The following is a 16221-nucleotide window of genomic DNA, read 5'->3' on the forward strand; positions in this document are numbered from 1 at the left end:
AAAGTTTTAAACAACTTTGCTTATTTTCATAGCCAGTCTGATTCCCACCATTAGTAAGTCCCTGTATTCACGAAATAAAAAAGATAAAAACAGCTCTAAATTCTTATCCTCTCGACCTTGTATCTCTCTTTCCTGCAATCTGCTGTCCACTGCTTGTTGCCAGGGAAAATAGGTCTCTAGTAACAGCTAGATCCGAACAGTACACGTGAAGTGTGGTTGGTGCTGAATGTACAGGAGTGAGACTGGGATAGTGTGCACCTGCAAACTGAGGACCCTATTACACGGAGCGATAATCTGCCAAATCAGACCGTGTAACAGAGACCACTGTCAGCTGATGACAAGCGAGCAGTGGGCGGAAGAAGACAGAGCGTGGAGAGGTAATGTATTAACAGTTTAGGGCAAGGGCTGCACGGACGCTGCTAATGATGTCTGTGCAGTCCTTGCGAAACGATTATCGAGCCGTGTAATAGGCTCAGTAAACGAGTACCGATCTAGCATATTGAATCTCATTTACATTATTGGTCGGGCCCTCATCGGCCCGTCTAATAGTACCCTGAACCAATTTTCCTGATAACTAGTGGAAGACTTGAGATTTTTTAAATAGTAGTAAATTACAAATCTATATAACTTTCTAGCACCAGTTAGTTTTGACAAAAAAATAAAAAATAAAAGAAATTTGTGAACTACCCCTTTATCAAGGTTTCCATTCATTGCCAGCAAACAGGAACATTACAAACCACAGAAACTGAAAGCAGCCTCGCTTTTCATTACACTAATGATTGAAATCGCCTCCCACTTCTACGTGTCGGGTGGGGGGCACTTATTATTACCCAGGAGTGGGACATGCCTATTGACTTCTGTCCTGGATGGCGTCACAATCCGTAACAAACAGCAAACACGAACCTGAGCAGTCGGACAGGAATCCTGATAAAGGAGGCAGCACAATGGCTGAAAGTTAAAAAGGCTAATATCTCTGCAGGATGACAATGGGAGAAGCGATTTCTATATTTAATGTTCTCTTATCACATTTGCGGCTGCCGAAATCAAGCTGTTCCAGAGTAGAGCAATGCATAAAGGCGAGGCTGGTAAGACTGATGTGCGGGGCAGAGGTTACACTGATGGGAAAGCTGCGGAGGAACACAACCAGCCGGGGCCCGCCTGCCACAAAGGAAGGGGACCTCGCCCGCATGCCGAAAACCCGGTATTTTACTGGGATACAATAGCAAATCATACATACATTACAGAGAATAAAATGAGTAAAAAGCTTTCTACCTGCACGGTTAAGAAATTGTCTTTTACTTTGTTCCCCCCCCCCCCTTTTCATTTCTTGGAAATTGTGTTACCATAGAGACCTATTCATCGTACGCCGCAAACCTCGCTTGCCGCATGCACAAGTAGGATCAGGCCCTGTGGATTTCACGGCTCGGCTGATGTTACTGAAGTATTGGACGGAGTACGACTTCGGCGACAAGACTGCACCAGAAGTTCCTTGAAGAAATCCACGAGGCCTGTTCTCAATAATTTCATGGCTTCCGTATGTCAACCAAAGGATCCCATTGACTTGTAATGGAGCGATGGCAGTGTTTTAGTCCTCATTCACACGTCAGTGTCAGTTTTTCCTTTCATGAAATCTTGATCAGGAGACCTTAAAAGTAGAGATGAGCGAACCAGGTTCAGGTTTGAGTCCATCCGAACCCGAGCGTTCGGGATTTGATTAGCGGTGGCTGCTGAACTTGGATAAAGCTCTAAGGTTGTCTGGAAAACATGGATACAGCCAATGACTATATCCATCTTTTCCACATAGCCTTAGGGCTTTATCCAAGTTCAGCAGCCACCGCTAATCAAATGCCGAACGTTCGGGTTCGGATGAACTCGAGCATGCTCCAGGTTCGCTCATCTCTACTTAAAAGGCTTCAGGAAAGCATCAGGATTTCCTGACAGTGATCAGTTTTTATGTTCAGGAAACAATCAGGAAACCATCAGTAGTGTCTTCAGGATTTCCTGAGGCGCATCAGGGTTTCCTGAACTCCCATAGGCTTCTATGGGGGCACCCGTTCAGGAAATCCTGATGGAAAATAGGACAGGTTCTATAATTTCCTGTTTTTCTGAATGGATACCCTTCAGGAAAAATCCTGAAGGCTGTCAGTGCTCAATGCAACCCTATGGGTCAGCAATTCCTGAGAAGAAAAACAGACAGATATTCCTAATGTGTGAAGGGGGCCTTAGTAGTTTCATGTCATGAAGTGATGGAAAGTAAAAATGTAAGTGACAACGTGGCCTGACCATTTTTGAATACAACTGTGGTAGCTGTGAACTAATGGCGGTGTACGTGGTGAAGAAATATGCGATCTTTAATGCAGTGGACATACATGACTGTCCTTGTGTGTTATAGTAAGTTCTACGGTCCGGTAGAAGCTAGAAGCACCCTGTGCTCAAAGGTGATCAATACATATGAGATGTGGATCGATTGAATCTTTGAGGCAGTCATACACATTGTACTCCATATTGGACGTCAGAAAGTTCAGTCCTGTCAAAGATGATCAGGGACGTCGGACGAAGGCTGAACAAACTTTCCTGGAAAGTTCCGACAAGTTTTCTGAAAGTATTATGCGTGAAATCTTTCCGGAATGAACAAGCTTCTGTCCAATGGCAGCCGAGAGATATAGAGCACAGATCTCGTTGATCTATGCAGTATATCTATACTGCATAGATCTCTATGAGAAATCAGAGCAGTGATACTAGAAGTCCCCCAGAGGGAATAACCCTAATCTCAGGGGGAATAACCAGAACCACAGGGGGACAGAGGACTTACAGTTAGTGTGTGTGTGTGTGTGTGTAAAAAAAATAAATAAATAAATTTAATAATAAAAAAAATTCACTCCCCTAATAAAAGTTTGAATCACCCCCCTTTTCCCATTTTATAAATAAAAATAAACAAACATGTTTGGTATCGCCACGTGTGTAATCGCCAAAACTATTTATTTCCTTCCTGGTCTCGCACGGTAAATGGCGTAAGCGCAAAAAAATTCCAAAATGCAAACTTGCACATTTTTTGGTCACATCAAAACCAGAAAAATTGTAATAAAAAGCGATCAAAAAGTCGCATATGCGCAATCAAGGTACCAATAGAAAGTACAGATCATGGCGCAAAAATGACACCTCCTAGCCCTATAGACTAAAGAATAAAAGCGCTATAAGCATGGAAATAAAGCGATTTTAAGGAACGTTTTATTTTTTTAAAAAGGTTTTCATTTTTTAAAAGCCATCAAATAAGATAAGTTACACAAGTTGCATATCGTTGTGAGCGTAAGAACTTGAGGAACATGCTTAACACATCAGTTTTACCCTAGGACAAACGGCGTAAACACTAAACCTCCCCAAATAAAACATTTTTTTTAACTTTCACCACACATTTCATTTTTTTTTCTGGTTTCGCAGCGTACTTCATACAAAAATGAGTCTTGCCATTGCAAAGTAAAATTAGTGGCACAAAAAAAAAGGGCTCATGTGGGTCTCTAGGTGAAAAAAGTGCTATGGCCTTTTAAAGGAGACCTGTCACCCCCCGCGTCGGGGTGACAGGCTCCCGACCCCCAGCTAGATTCCCTTATACTAACCTCATCTGGCAGAGTTCCGCTCCCGGAGCTGGTCCCGGGACGGAGATATCCTGGACAGAAGCCGGCGCGGGCTGTGGAGAGGTCCGGCGTCCATAGAGAATGAATGGAGCCGTGCGTGCGCTGCAGAGATGAGTCCGGCTCCATTCATTCTGCTGACCGGGATATCTCCGTTCCGGGAGCGGGACTCTGCCAGATGAGGTCTGTATAAGGGGATCTAGCGGGGGGTCGGGAGCCTGTCACCCCGGCGTGGGGGGGGGGGGACCTCTTTAAGCACAAGGAGGAAAAAACAAAAGTGCAAAAATGGAAATTGGCCTGGTTCTTAAGGGGTTAAAGGGCTATTGTCTAAAAATCATGGGTGCTTTCATGTTTAATTGCTGTAGTGCGTAGTTTTACATCGGCCCCAGCCTTCTGCGGCAAAGATTAACTTACTCGCCTGGTTTTGCATAGAACATTGTATTCGTCGATTGCCCGCACATGGTGTTTATGTAAATCTACTTGTTCTCTGTATAGCGTAGCTTGTGGTGGTATAAATCCCTCTATATTCACAGTCAATTATGTGATTTCTAGTGGAGCTGGGCGTCCGTAACCTTCAGTTCTCAGTACATGGTGCTCTACTTTGTTTCCCACTCTGCAGGAGTCCAGCGGCACAACCAAATTACAGGTGACAGAAAGTGTAAAGTGCTGTACAGGCCTGTGCCACAGCCGTCGTATCTGTGTGCGGCGCCATTTACACATATGTGACTTCCCCGACTGTGTTACGTCGATGACATTACTATATCACACTCCAGTAATGCATTTCTGTTATCGCTTCTACCACTCTTGTTGCTGTTTGTTTTTTTTGTATTTTTTCCATTTTCTTTTTAACCGCTCGGCATATAAAGTAGTAGCTAACACTTGTTCTTCAGCTGGTCGCTGGGATCACTTGGCCCTAAAATCTGGCTGCTCCGCTGCTTAGGTGAATGAGACGTGTGGCTGACAATGATGATAGTCTGGGTCCATTTACAAAGAAAGATTATCTGCCAAAGATTTGAAAGCCAGGAATGGATTTGAAAAGAGGAGAAATCTCAGGCTTTCCCTTATGATTTGATCTGTTTATAGTCTGTTTCTGGCTTTGGCTTCAAACCTTTGGCAGGTAATCTGTCAATTAATCTTTCTGTGTAAATGGACCCTTAGGGTACAAACCCACACACCGTATACACAGCAGATACGCAGCAAAAACGCAGCAGATTTGAAGCAGATTTGGTGGTGCGGATTTAATGCTGTGTTCAGTTATTAAGATCTAATCTGCTGCGTATTTGTTGCGTATTTGCTGCGTATCGCAGCAGTAAATAAGCTGCATATACGGTGTGTGGGTTTGTACCCTTAAAGGGGCATTATGCTCATTCCCTCCTTGTATAAAGACTTCCAAACTCCCTTTTTTTTTTTTTTTTATACTGCTCCACCATCATTTTTTAGACACCTTCTCCGCCTTTGAGTCTGCTCCTTTCCTTTGTTCAAAACTTTTTTGTAAATTAGGGACTATATTAAAGATAGTGCTGGACTGGAAACGACATCTTCCAGCATGGTTGTCTCTACTTGGATACACATACTGAGCGTGTATGCTGTGTGTTGGGGTCCCAGGGTCACCGTGCTCCATCCTCATGTCTTCAGCCTGTATAATCCTATGTGATCGAGCCCCGCCCCTGGTCCTCCTTGGCATGTAGAAGGACCCGGAAGCTCGTACACACAGATGGCTGGAGTGGAGGAACACCACGAGCAGCTGGTTGGGCCTCATTGTTCTCCTGTGCAGAGGATGACTGACTTGGGTATACAGAAGACCCTTACTGATGGGAGAATGGGGTAAAGCAAGGCCCGCATACCATCCCAGACCACTGATATCATTGGATCATGTGCCCTCCATCTCTACAATGGGCTGGACTGTTGGGCACATTGCTTTTTGGTGTAGCAGAGCTCGGGTAGCTACTCTGTTCACTATTTTCCATCTCAGTGTTATCAGCTCCTCATCTATATTCAGATGGAGGATTCTTATGGCGTATCCTGTGATCCGTAGTATCTCCTGGCAGCCATAGGATCCTAGGGTGGCATCCAACTTCTGCAGCCACGATAACCCAAATGCTTGGCATTGGATTCAATCCTAACAGTTTGATTGGTCCTCTAAACACTTCCCATGAACCATCCTTGTCCAAGCCCTAATGGAGGTCGCACTGAATGTCGACCAGCCTTTTACTGAAAATTATAATAAAATTGTCTATTAGAAAATATTCCCAGTAAATATAGGACATCCATTCGTCCTTTCTTGTCACGTTATCAATGGTAAATGCTCTTTGCCGATGGAAAGCTGACAGAGCAGAGTTGTCCATTATGCTCCAAGGCCGGGCTGCTCTTATACACACCTATAATATATGTGTAGAGCCGAGTCCTGCCATAAGCCGGACATCGCGATCGTGACAGAATCCTCTTCCACCCGAGCCAGATGCAAATCCATTATCATAGCATGTGCGCCCACAGACATGGAAATCAATAGTGCTTTGTTAGCGATGAAGCCTTTCCTTGCGTGACCGGCTCAGATGGATGAGGCCTTGGTTAGCAGCCACTTGTTTCTGGGTGCCGTCTGCCACACAATACCTATCACTCTTGTAACTTGTTTTCGGCTGCGATTCCTCACCCCCGAACGTCTGTTTCCGGCCCGTGTTTCTGGTAATTGCTGTAAGCGCCTGACATTTACTGCTTTATCTGAAATGTCTGAGTGATTCTACTTTTGCTACAAAGTTCTTCCTATTTCTTTGCAGATTAAAGGGTAAGAAAAAGTTTCAGTTCTGAAAAAACACTAAAAATCTGTGTTTCATGAGCCTTTTTCTGTATCCGATAATCCGTCCGTTCTTTAGTTCTAAAATTCCCAAAATGCACCTCTTTTCCCAGCTCTTCATCACAGCGCTCCCGCAGCAAGTGTGCCTAACCTGCTGTATTCGCTGTCTGCTCCTCTGCCTGTGGCATCATTCAGCACAAGGCACCGTGCTGGAATTCCCAGCATGTCCCAATAAAGATCTATATGTATATGACAGGGAGATAGTGATGAAGATTGTCGGGGGATGGTATCAGTCGGGGGCAGGGCTTGAGCTCAGACAATCAGCCAAGCCTCCTGAGACAGCAGAGGATCACAGAAAAAGGGAGGAGCTGGACACAACACCACATTGAAAATGAAAGGGCTACACAACTTCCTGTCTGGTTACATTGAGCAAGAACAGGGTGAAACTTGTACAATCAGTGGTAACATTATATTAGGAACTTATAGGTCTTGGGGTGAAGGAGCTGTCTCATTAGGACAATACCTGTCCATGCTCTCAGGACATGATTGTTTGATAAAGATTTCCTCACACAGTGTTCATAGGTAACAGGGGTCATGTATTGCATTGGATGCATTTGTAATTTAGTAGATATGAGAAGACTCATGTCACATGACCTCTCCTCTTCCTCCCTGTAGGTGGTGTTGAAGATCATCAAGCACTATCAGGAGGAAGGACATGGCAGTGAGGTGGTGCAGGGCGTGCTCCTTGGCCTCGTGGTTGACGATCGTTTGGAAATAACAAATTGCTTCCCCTTCCCGCAACACACGGAGGATGATGTGGACTTTGATGAAGGTATGAAGAAAACTTCTTTATTATATTAAATACCTATGTGACCCATACATGTATACCTTTAGGACTAGATCCAGTATTACCTTCCAGCACATTTCACAGAAATTTTTTTTACTAGATTGGGTCTAGTTTGCTGAGCCTTTTTCACAGCTCGGTGATCGTTTAGCAAGACCTGTATATATCATTAGCGATGTCCATGCAGCCCTTGCCCACAACTGTTATATATCACCTCTCCATGCTCCTTGTCTTCTCCTGCCTTCTGCTTTCACTCCCAGTGCGACAGCTGCAGGTTCAGAGCGGCCTGTCTGAGCTGACAGGCTGCTCAGCCAGTCACTGGTGGGGAACGCCATGGGCAGTGATTGGGGTTGAGTGGCCTGTCGGCTCAGAGACCACTCCCAGTTTGCAGCCGCAGCACCGGAAAGCAAGCAAAGGCAGGAGAAGACAAGGAGCGCGGAGAGGTGATCAATGTTTCCTCTATAAGCTTCAGCCACTGCTGAGCGGAATGGCAAGGGAACTGAGCAATGTTCATGCAAAGTTTGGCAAACCAAAAACCTAACACAGGAATGTCTGTACCTTAGTCTAATGTGAGATAGCAAATCAACTCTAGTGTTAGTGTACCTTTACATATACATTTGGTTACAGATTTGATGCGATAGTTAGAAATTTAGTTATATTGGGTTACACAGCATCACATCAGTGCAGTTACATCCAGTGACTCACGTGGGGTGTCTTCCATGATCAGTCGTTCATTTTTCCTTTCCAACCAGGCCAGGCCGTCTTGAAGACTTCTCCTGGCCACAAATCCCCTCTCCAGAATCTGCGAGAGAAACATTTCCGGTTCCTTGCTCCAAAACGTATTATTTAAGCCCCTCTGTGCCCCTGTATAGTTTTAAAGCCCCCTCTAGGATGCCCCTAATATTATTTCTAACTCCTTCACTGCCAGGATGCCCCTAGTATTATAGTTACTCCTGCCCCCTCCAGGATGCCCCCAGTATAAGTCCCCCCTTCCCCTTGGATTTATATTAAATGATCCCTCCCAGGGACACCTTGCATTAACCCCTCAGTCCCCAAAGTAATCGCCTTGTCTGTGCAAAGTCCAAGTTAAAAAATAAATTAATAAAAATCCCACTCACATGTCCTCTGTTCCAACGCTGCCCGGCCTCATCCTCCTGTAGTCTTTGCGGCTTGCAGGTCTTCTCCTACAGACGTCCCTGCTTCTGTATGCTTATTACGTAGTTCGCTTCGAAATATACGTACAGGAGCAGGGAATTACCTCTGGATTTCCGGCTCCTGTACAGTAATGTCACAGAACGTCCGATGTTACTGAAGATCATTATCTTAATTTCTGATGAATTCGGATGCGGGTGAATTCCCAGCTGCACACAATAGAGCGTGCGGCCGGAGCCAGTTTTCCGTGCGGCCGGATGGAATCACGGCCGGAGCCTGAAGTCCTCTTATCCAGACTTATCTGACATATCAGAAGTTGGATTAAAGTTTAGGTACAGTTTAAGGCAGAAGAGATTTAAGAGTTCAGCAGCCCCCTGCAAAGTGCTACCGAGGCCGAAATTCAGACCCTTCAGTCTCATTCCTACGTGTTGTTGCACCATCTAATGATTGGACCGAAGCCCATAGAGATCGGTTGCATGGGTGACATTTGCCTGTGATAAGATCATGGATGCTATGGGTTAATAATACAGCCACTGAGACCATGATAAAAATCAGATTTGAGACGAAAAAAAAAAAAAATCTTGAGCTCAGGATTTACCAAGAGTAAATCAATTTACCTCGAGCAAACTGCAGTACATGCCGCGCGGTGCGATGTGACAGGATGATAAACAGCCTTTTCTCCTCCTGCAAACAGTCTTTGTTTTTTGATGAATGGATTAAAAAATTTAAGTGGTTTACAGTATTGCCACGCTGACTTTATCGGCGCCGCACATCTAGAGGGCATCCCGCTTCTCACGGCCCAAGATCCCACGCTGCTAGAAGTTTCCCTGCGCCTTCATTTGATCAGTTTGTTTTCTTTTCATGTCATTTTTTGTTACTTTTGGTGTCTGATTTTTCTTGTTTGCGGCGGTGTATCAGCGGTGCTATCTATCTGATGTGTAGTCATAGTCTTATCCAGCGGGTGGACTCTATAAAGGATGCCAGTTTTGTGCCAGGCAAGTACAATGAAATCTGAGGGGTGTATTCACATCCTGCAGATTCGTATTGGATATCTACAAGCACCATTCAGGTGAATAGGACTAATGTGATGCATGTGAATGCAAAAAAATCCAGGTCTTTACTGACCAATGGCCATGTGTTATTGAGGAACTGATATTGTTTGGAACCATGCATAAAGATTCCACAGTCTTACCCACAGATTTGTCATTTTTTTTCCTGCAAACTTTTACAATACCTCAATTGTACAACTGAATATAAGAAACTTATAATAATATATCTTATCAGACACAAATGTAATATATCTTATCAGACAAATCTCCTTAGTAACAACTGTTGCTTACCGGTTACAGCTTGTAGGGGCTCAGGGATCAGATTCCAAGCAATACAAGTCTATGGCAGTGCCAGGGAACACATGCTGCCTAAAGATGGCTAAAATACAAGTTTCATAGCAGAAATGCCACATACAAGCCAATAATAGCCGGATATAGTGTTGCAACCCATGTAAACACAGGACAGCTATGCTTTAACCCTTGATACATTCTCAATACAGTATTGTGACTTACTAGCAAATCCCATCTCAGCCACTGGGTGTCTACACACACACCCACCTTGCATCTAACAGTGAGATATATCAGAGATGCTGCCTGTTGGCTCAATCTCCAGCCCTTCTCTTTTTTTTCTCCTGAATGAATCGTTGAACTGACTTATAACCAAATAAAAGGTCCGCTGTATATCCTGTATCTGTGTAGAGGAGGGGTGGGGGGAACCTTTTCCGGGTCGAGGGCCATTCGGGCATTAATAAAATCATTCGAGGGCCGCACTCAATGTTATACTGTGCGCGGCAGCGGGGTAGCATGGGTGCGCAGCACCTCGGGCAAGGCAAATTATTGTTCCCCTATTGCCCCTGCTATTGAAGTTAACCCTCTGTGATGCACTTATACCTAATGTGAATTCTTAGTGATGCCCGGTGCCATAGTTAACCCCCAGTGATGTCCCTAGTAGTCTAGTTAACCCCTCCAGTGATGCCTTGGTAGTCTAGTTAACCCCTCCAGTGATGCCCTGGTAGTCATTGTTAACCCCCAGTGATGTCCCTGCTAGTCATAGTAAACCCCCTGTGATGCCCCTGGTAGTTATTGTTAACACCCTAGTGAATGCCCCTGCTGGTCATTGTTAACCCCCCAGTGAATGCCCCTGCTAGTCCTAGTTAACACCCCCCCCCCCCCCAGTGATGCCCCTGCTAGTCCTAGTTAACCTCCCAGTAATGCCCTGGTAGTCATAGCTAACCCCCAGTCATGTCCCTGGTAGTCATAGCTAACCCCCAGTCATGTCCCTGGTAGTCATAGCTAACCCCCCAGTAATGTCCCTGGTAGTCATAGCTAACCCCCAGTCATGTCCCTGGTAGTCATAGCTAACCCCCCAGTAATGTCCCTGGTAGTGTACTTAGCCCCATGTGTCTGTACCAAATAGAAAAAGAAACCTCCCACTCACCTTTCCTCTGCTCCCACGCTGCCCAGGTGCAGGCGGCGCACAATGAAATGACGTGATGGGGCGGCCTGCAGGAGACGGAAGACGTGCACCGCTCTGGTAGGGAAAGAGCCGGCACATACAGCATCCTCTTGTGTCTGGCAGCTGTCACTGAGGATGGTGTACAGTGAAACTGGCTCAGTTGCCCCTAGCAACCAATCAGATTCCACCTTTCATTTTCCAAGGAGTCTGAGGAATTAAAGGCAGAATCTGATTGGTTGCTAGGGACAACTGGGCCAGTTTCACTTTACACCATGTCTGATAAATCTCCCCCTTCATAACCCTATTACACATACTGTCCACCTACGTTTGGACCACCCTATATATCTATATATATATATATATATATATATATATATATATATATATATATATATATATATATATATATATATATATATATATATATATATATATTCACATTTATATACAGTTTTTGCATTGGGTTTTCATTATAGTAAATCAGTGTATTACAGTGCAGTCTGCAATCCCTGTCCTGCCACTAAGGGGCGCTGTTGTCAAACATTTGTGCAAATATTTCCCACAGTGTCCTAAAGTAGGGTGGGTGGGGGGTGTACGATTTTTTTTTTTTTTTTTCCCTTTTTCTTTTCTTTTTTTATATTGGGAATTTTACAGCATGGTTCATCATTCCCCTCTATAAAGATTCTGCAAAACTTTACAATACGTTGCACAAATATTAACCCCCCCTCGTCCTCTGCTCAGTAGTAGGTGAGGGGGGGGGACTCTTTCTGGGGTCAGACTAATCTGCTCTCTTTGTACATATGTAGCAGAGTTCAGCTATAATTTGCTTGGTGAAGCACAAGCTGCGCTCCTCTCCCCAGCAGAGTCTGTTAACCCTCGGCGCTGCAGCGTCACTCGGTGTGTTCAGTCTTCTCTCACGTCACCTGGGGTTATCACTGGTTGGATCATAGCAAAGTAATATCGTAGACTGCTGGGGCTGTTTAACCCTTTCTCAGATCACCAGTCAAATATTTAGAGTCTGCAGTCTCATGTTCATAGGAGCCGGGGGTCCCACTCATCAAAGGAGAGGCGAGGGCCTTATCGGTCGGGTCTGGCCGCACGTCTCTGTGGCTGTCGTGTTTGAAGCACAGAGAGGATTATCTGATGTGCTGACAATATGGTCTCAGCAGGTTTCTCCGCTCATTCATCATAAGCCGGTTTGCGTTGCTGCATACATCTCATCTGCAACATCCTATAAAGAGTTTGTCACCTGTGGATGTGGAGCGTTATATTGGGGGTGCACGTCCAAGCTGGGGGGGGGGGCGGGTCTTGTTTGTAGATGGAAGGGCTGAACAGCAAAAAAATCCATTTAAGGGGTAATTCACCATTTTTTTATTTTTTTTTCAAATAAACTGGTGCCAGAGATTTGTAATTTTACTTCTATCTATCTATCTATCTATCTATCTATCTATTTAAGAAATACTCTGCAGCACTCCAAGATGCGTGGAAAACGTGAAGAAATTTATTCCATAGTAGAATTCACAGCAAACAAGGAAAAAATACACGACGTTTCGGCGTACCTTACGCCATTTTCAAGTGGCACTTGAAAATGGCGTAAGGTACGCCGAAACGTCGTGTATTTTTTCCTTGTTTGCTGTGAATTCTACTATGGAATAAATTTCTTCACGTTTTCCACGCATCTTGGAGTGCTGCAGAGTATTTCTTAAATAGCTGATTTTGATCCTTTGGTCTGAGGATCCGTCTGCTGGCATTCAACTTTTAACCCTTTGGTGCTGCTTCTATTGCTATCTATCTATCTATCTATATAATATATATATATATTAATATATATATATTAATATATATATTAATATATATATATATATATATTAATATATATATAATATTTATATTTATTCTTCCAGTACTTATCAGCTGTTTTATGTCCTGCAGGGAGTGGTGTATTCTTTCCAGTCTCACACAGTGCTCTCTGCTGCCACCTCTGTCCATGTCAGGAACTGTCCAGAGCTGGAGAAGTTTTCTATGGGGATTTGCTGCTGCTCTGGACAGTTCCTGACATGGACAGAGGTGGCAGCAGAGAGCACTGTGTCAGACTGGAAATAATGCAGCACATACAGCGGCTGATAATACTGGAAGACTGGAGATTTTTAAATAGAAGTAAATTAGAAATCTAGAGAACTTTCTGAAACCGGTTGATTTGAGAGAGAGTTTTTTTACTGGACAACCCCTTTTAAGATAAAAATGTCTGTCTCTAAGCAAGTAATATGCATTAAAGGGGTAATCCAGTGCTACAAAAACATGGCCCCCCTCTCTTGACTCCAGATTGGGTGGGGTTTCAAACTTAGTTCCATTGAAGTAAATGGAGCTTAATTGCAAACCGCACCTGAGCTGGAGACAACAGTAGGGGGAAAAGTGGCCATGTTTTTGTAGCGCTGGATAATCCCTTTAAGGATGTGTTTGCTAAAATCACTGATTTCAGTTGGGGCTGGGTCATGATTCAGAGAGAGATAAATCAGACAAGTTGGAATTGAGCTGTTCTGGAGGAGGTAAGCCACCACCTGGCAGCCGCTTTCTCCCCATTCAGAAGACATGCCATAGGCAGGTGTGTATGGGGGAGATCTACAACTACAACTCCCATAATGCACCAACATCTTTCAGCACTTGAAATCTGATGGGAATTGTAGTTTTGCAGCAGGCCCTAGACGATGAGATAGAGAAGCGCAGAAAATCCTCTCTACGTGGCAAGCTTCCCTTGTACTGATTGTTTCCCCAGGAAGGCGGCTACTGTTGCAGCCTGATATGAGAGAAGACACGGACCCCACCTGGTAATCCAGGAGCGTGCGTGTGTCACTATTCCGCCAGCACCTGACCCGCTCTATGATTTACGCAGGGAACATTCCGGATTTGCACTCCCGCCTCTCGAGTTGTCATCCTCACCGTTGTAATAAATGGCTGCTATCAGCGTGGGTGAAGCCGTTCCTCCCACGTGCGGTCGGCGTTGATGTTTTGCCAGGTGTGCGGGATTTATCCGCCGCGTCCTTCATGTCTGATCTGACATCTCAGCTATGAAAAGTGTTAAAGCAGATCCTGACAGATCGCCGGGCCTCGGCTGTCTGCTGGACCCAGACCCCCCTCTTCTCTCTGTCTTTCTGCTTTTCCACTCTGCGCAGGAGACCACACCTCACGAAACATGTTGCAGACAAGCAGCCACCAACAATAAAAGAAGAGCCATTGGCCGTCAACAGTGTGTTACGTGATTTATTAAGTGAGGCTAAAAGACGCTCCTCTGCTCCCGCTCCAGCTATGAGGGAATGATGCGGATTAGGGCAGATGAATGTCATTTTTGTCAGCCACATGTTTTAATACTAAGCAGAGAAGGAGAAAGCCAGGAGTCGGCCCCCGTCTGCTGAATGCAGCATTGTGATCCGCGCGCTGCGTGACTCTGCCTGTCCCCCATTGTTCATTCATTGCTTTATATTGGAAACACTCGAATTGTGGCTTCTATAATTTAAAGGGAAAGTGAACCCTAAAGCTGTAGGGATGCAAGCTATTGTTCTCTGTTATCAGCCGTTTCCAGAAGAAGCAGATTAGTAGTGTTCTATCCCCGAATCCCAGATGGAATCCTTCAAAATTCAGACTTGAAATGTCAATTTGGCTATATATATATATATATATATATATATATATATATATATATATATGTATATTAGATAGAATATTATGCTAGAGCAGGGGTGGGGGGCCTTTTTCCTTTCAAGGGCCATTCAGGCATCTATAAAATCATTTGAGGGCCATACAGTACATGGCCGCTGCACTCAGTGTTATACTGTGCGCAACAGTGACGTAGCCTGGGTTGGCAGTACCCCAGGCAAGGCAAAATATTGTGCCCACCGATGCCCCTGCTATTGTAGTTAACTCCCATTGATGCCCCTGGTAGTCCTAGTTAACCCCCCCCCCAACCAGTGATGCCCCTGGTAGTCCTTGTTAACCTCCACAGTGATGCCCCCGGTAGTCCTTGCTAAACTTCTCAGTGATGCCCCCGATAGTCCTTGCTAAACCTCTCAGTGATGCCCCCGATAGTCCTTGCCAAAACCCTGCAGTTATGCCCCGGGTAGTCCTTGCCAAAACCCTGCAGTTATGCCCCCGGTAGTCCTTGCCAAACCCCTGCAGTTATGCCCCCGGTAGTCCTTGCCAAAACCCTGCAGTTATGCCCCCGGTAGTCCTTGCCAAACCCTGCAGTGATGCCCCCGGTAGTCCTTGCCAAACCCTGCAGTGATGCCCCTGGCATACTTTGCTTATTAGAGTTGCGCTGATCTGTAATATACACCGGACAGCCATAACATTACCACCACCTGGTTTATGCTTCCTTTAAAGTGGTCTGTGTATCTGACACCACAATGTTAGCAGCAGATCCTGTGCGGTGTGAGATGCGGCCTCCATGGATGGGGCTTGTCTTTACAGCACATCCCACAGATGATCGAGCAGAATGATCTTGATCTTGAAAAGGGGGCGGGGATATGGTGTGTATAATGGTTAGGTAGGTGATCGATGTCACAGTAAGTAGAACATTACCCATCACACTTGTTTTGGGCTTCCTCTTGTAGTATATAGAGAAGTTCTTACTCTTCCAGATGTATCCTGAATTGTACTTCTCCTCAGCCTGGGTAGTAGTTACCCTGGGCATATGTAAATGTACAGCTCTGGAGTATGATACAGGATGTAACTCAGGATCAGTACAGGATCAGTAATGTATGTACACAGTGACCTCAGGCAGAATAGTGAGTGCAGCTCTGGAGTATAACTCGGGATCAGTACAGGGTAAGTAATGTTTCTCTCTCTCTCGGATGAGCCAGGTTATTTAATGGCGTTTTCTGCCTTTGCTGACAATTTGTGCTCGCAGCTTTGCTTACACTGGAGACCATATGCAAATGAGCAGCTTAGATGGCGGCGAGCCACCGCCGACTCAACGCCTCAAATTTTTTTTTTTATTTCCCCTATCATTTGCTGGCACTTATCCAGAGCCAAATTATTCCTTTCACAATGTTAATCTATCTTGTGATTTAAAGGAAAGAATGACAGAAAATGCCTCTGAGACGAGCGGAATGGCTGTCTGATCATGAAACACAAGTCTTGGCCCCTGCCAGGCTGATCCTGTGATATACGGCCGGGCCGCCGCGGTGTGTTAAGAGATGGCTGCTGCGTCGCCCATGCTGGGATGTGATCCTCTACCATTTAGTGCTCCCTTCCATCTGTGAGGCTGCCGCACCATCACATTTTCCAGCGTTTTATTAGGAAGCTTC

General features: G+C 45.0%; 1 protein-coding gene across 1 annotated transcript in view; it reads left to right on the forward strand.

Annotated features, from left to right (window-relative positions):
• The window catches only part of EIF3H (eukaryotic translation initiation factor 3 subunit H), a 110705-nt gene that overhangs the window by 23136 nt on the left and 71348 nt on the right, over positions 1–16221 (forward strand). Inside the window, exon 2 of the mRNA XM_069959850.1 lies at positions 7096–7252. Within this exon, the coding sequence (XP_069815951.1) occupies positions 7096–7252 (157 nt within the window). The remainder of the gene's footprint in view (positions 1–7095; positions 7253–16221) is intronic.

This window comes from Dendropsophus ebraccatus, chromosome 2 (genome assembly GCF_027789765.1).
Source record: "Dendropsophus ebraccatus isolate aDenEbr1 chromosome 2, aDenEbr1.pat, whole genome shotgun sequence".
Taxonomy (NCBI): Eukaryota; Metazoa; Chordata; class Amphibia; order Anura; family Hylidae; genus Dendropsophus; species Dendropsophus ebraccatus.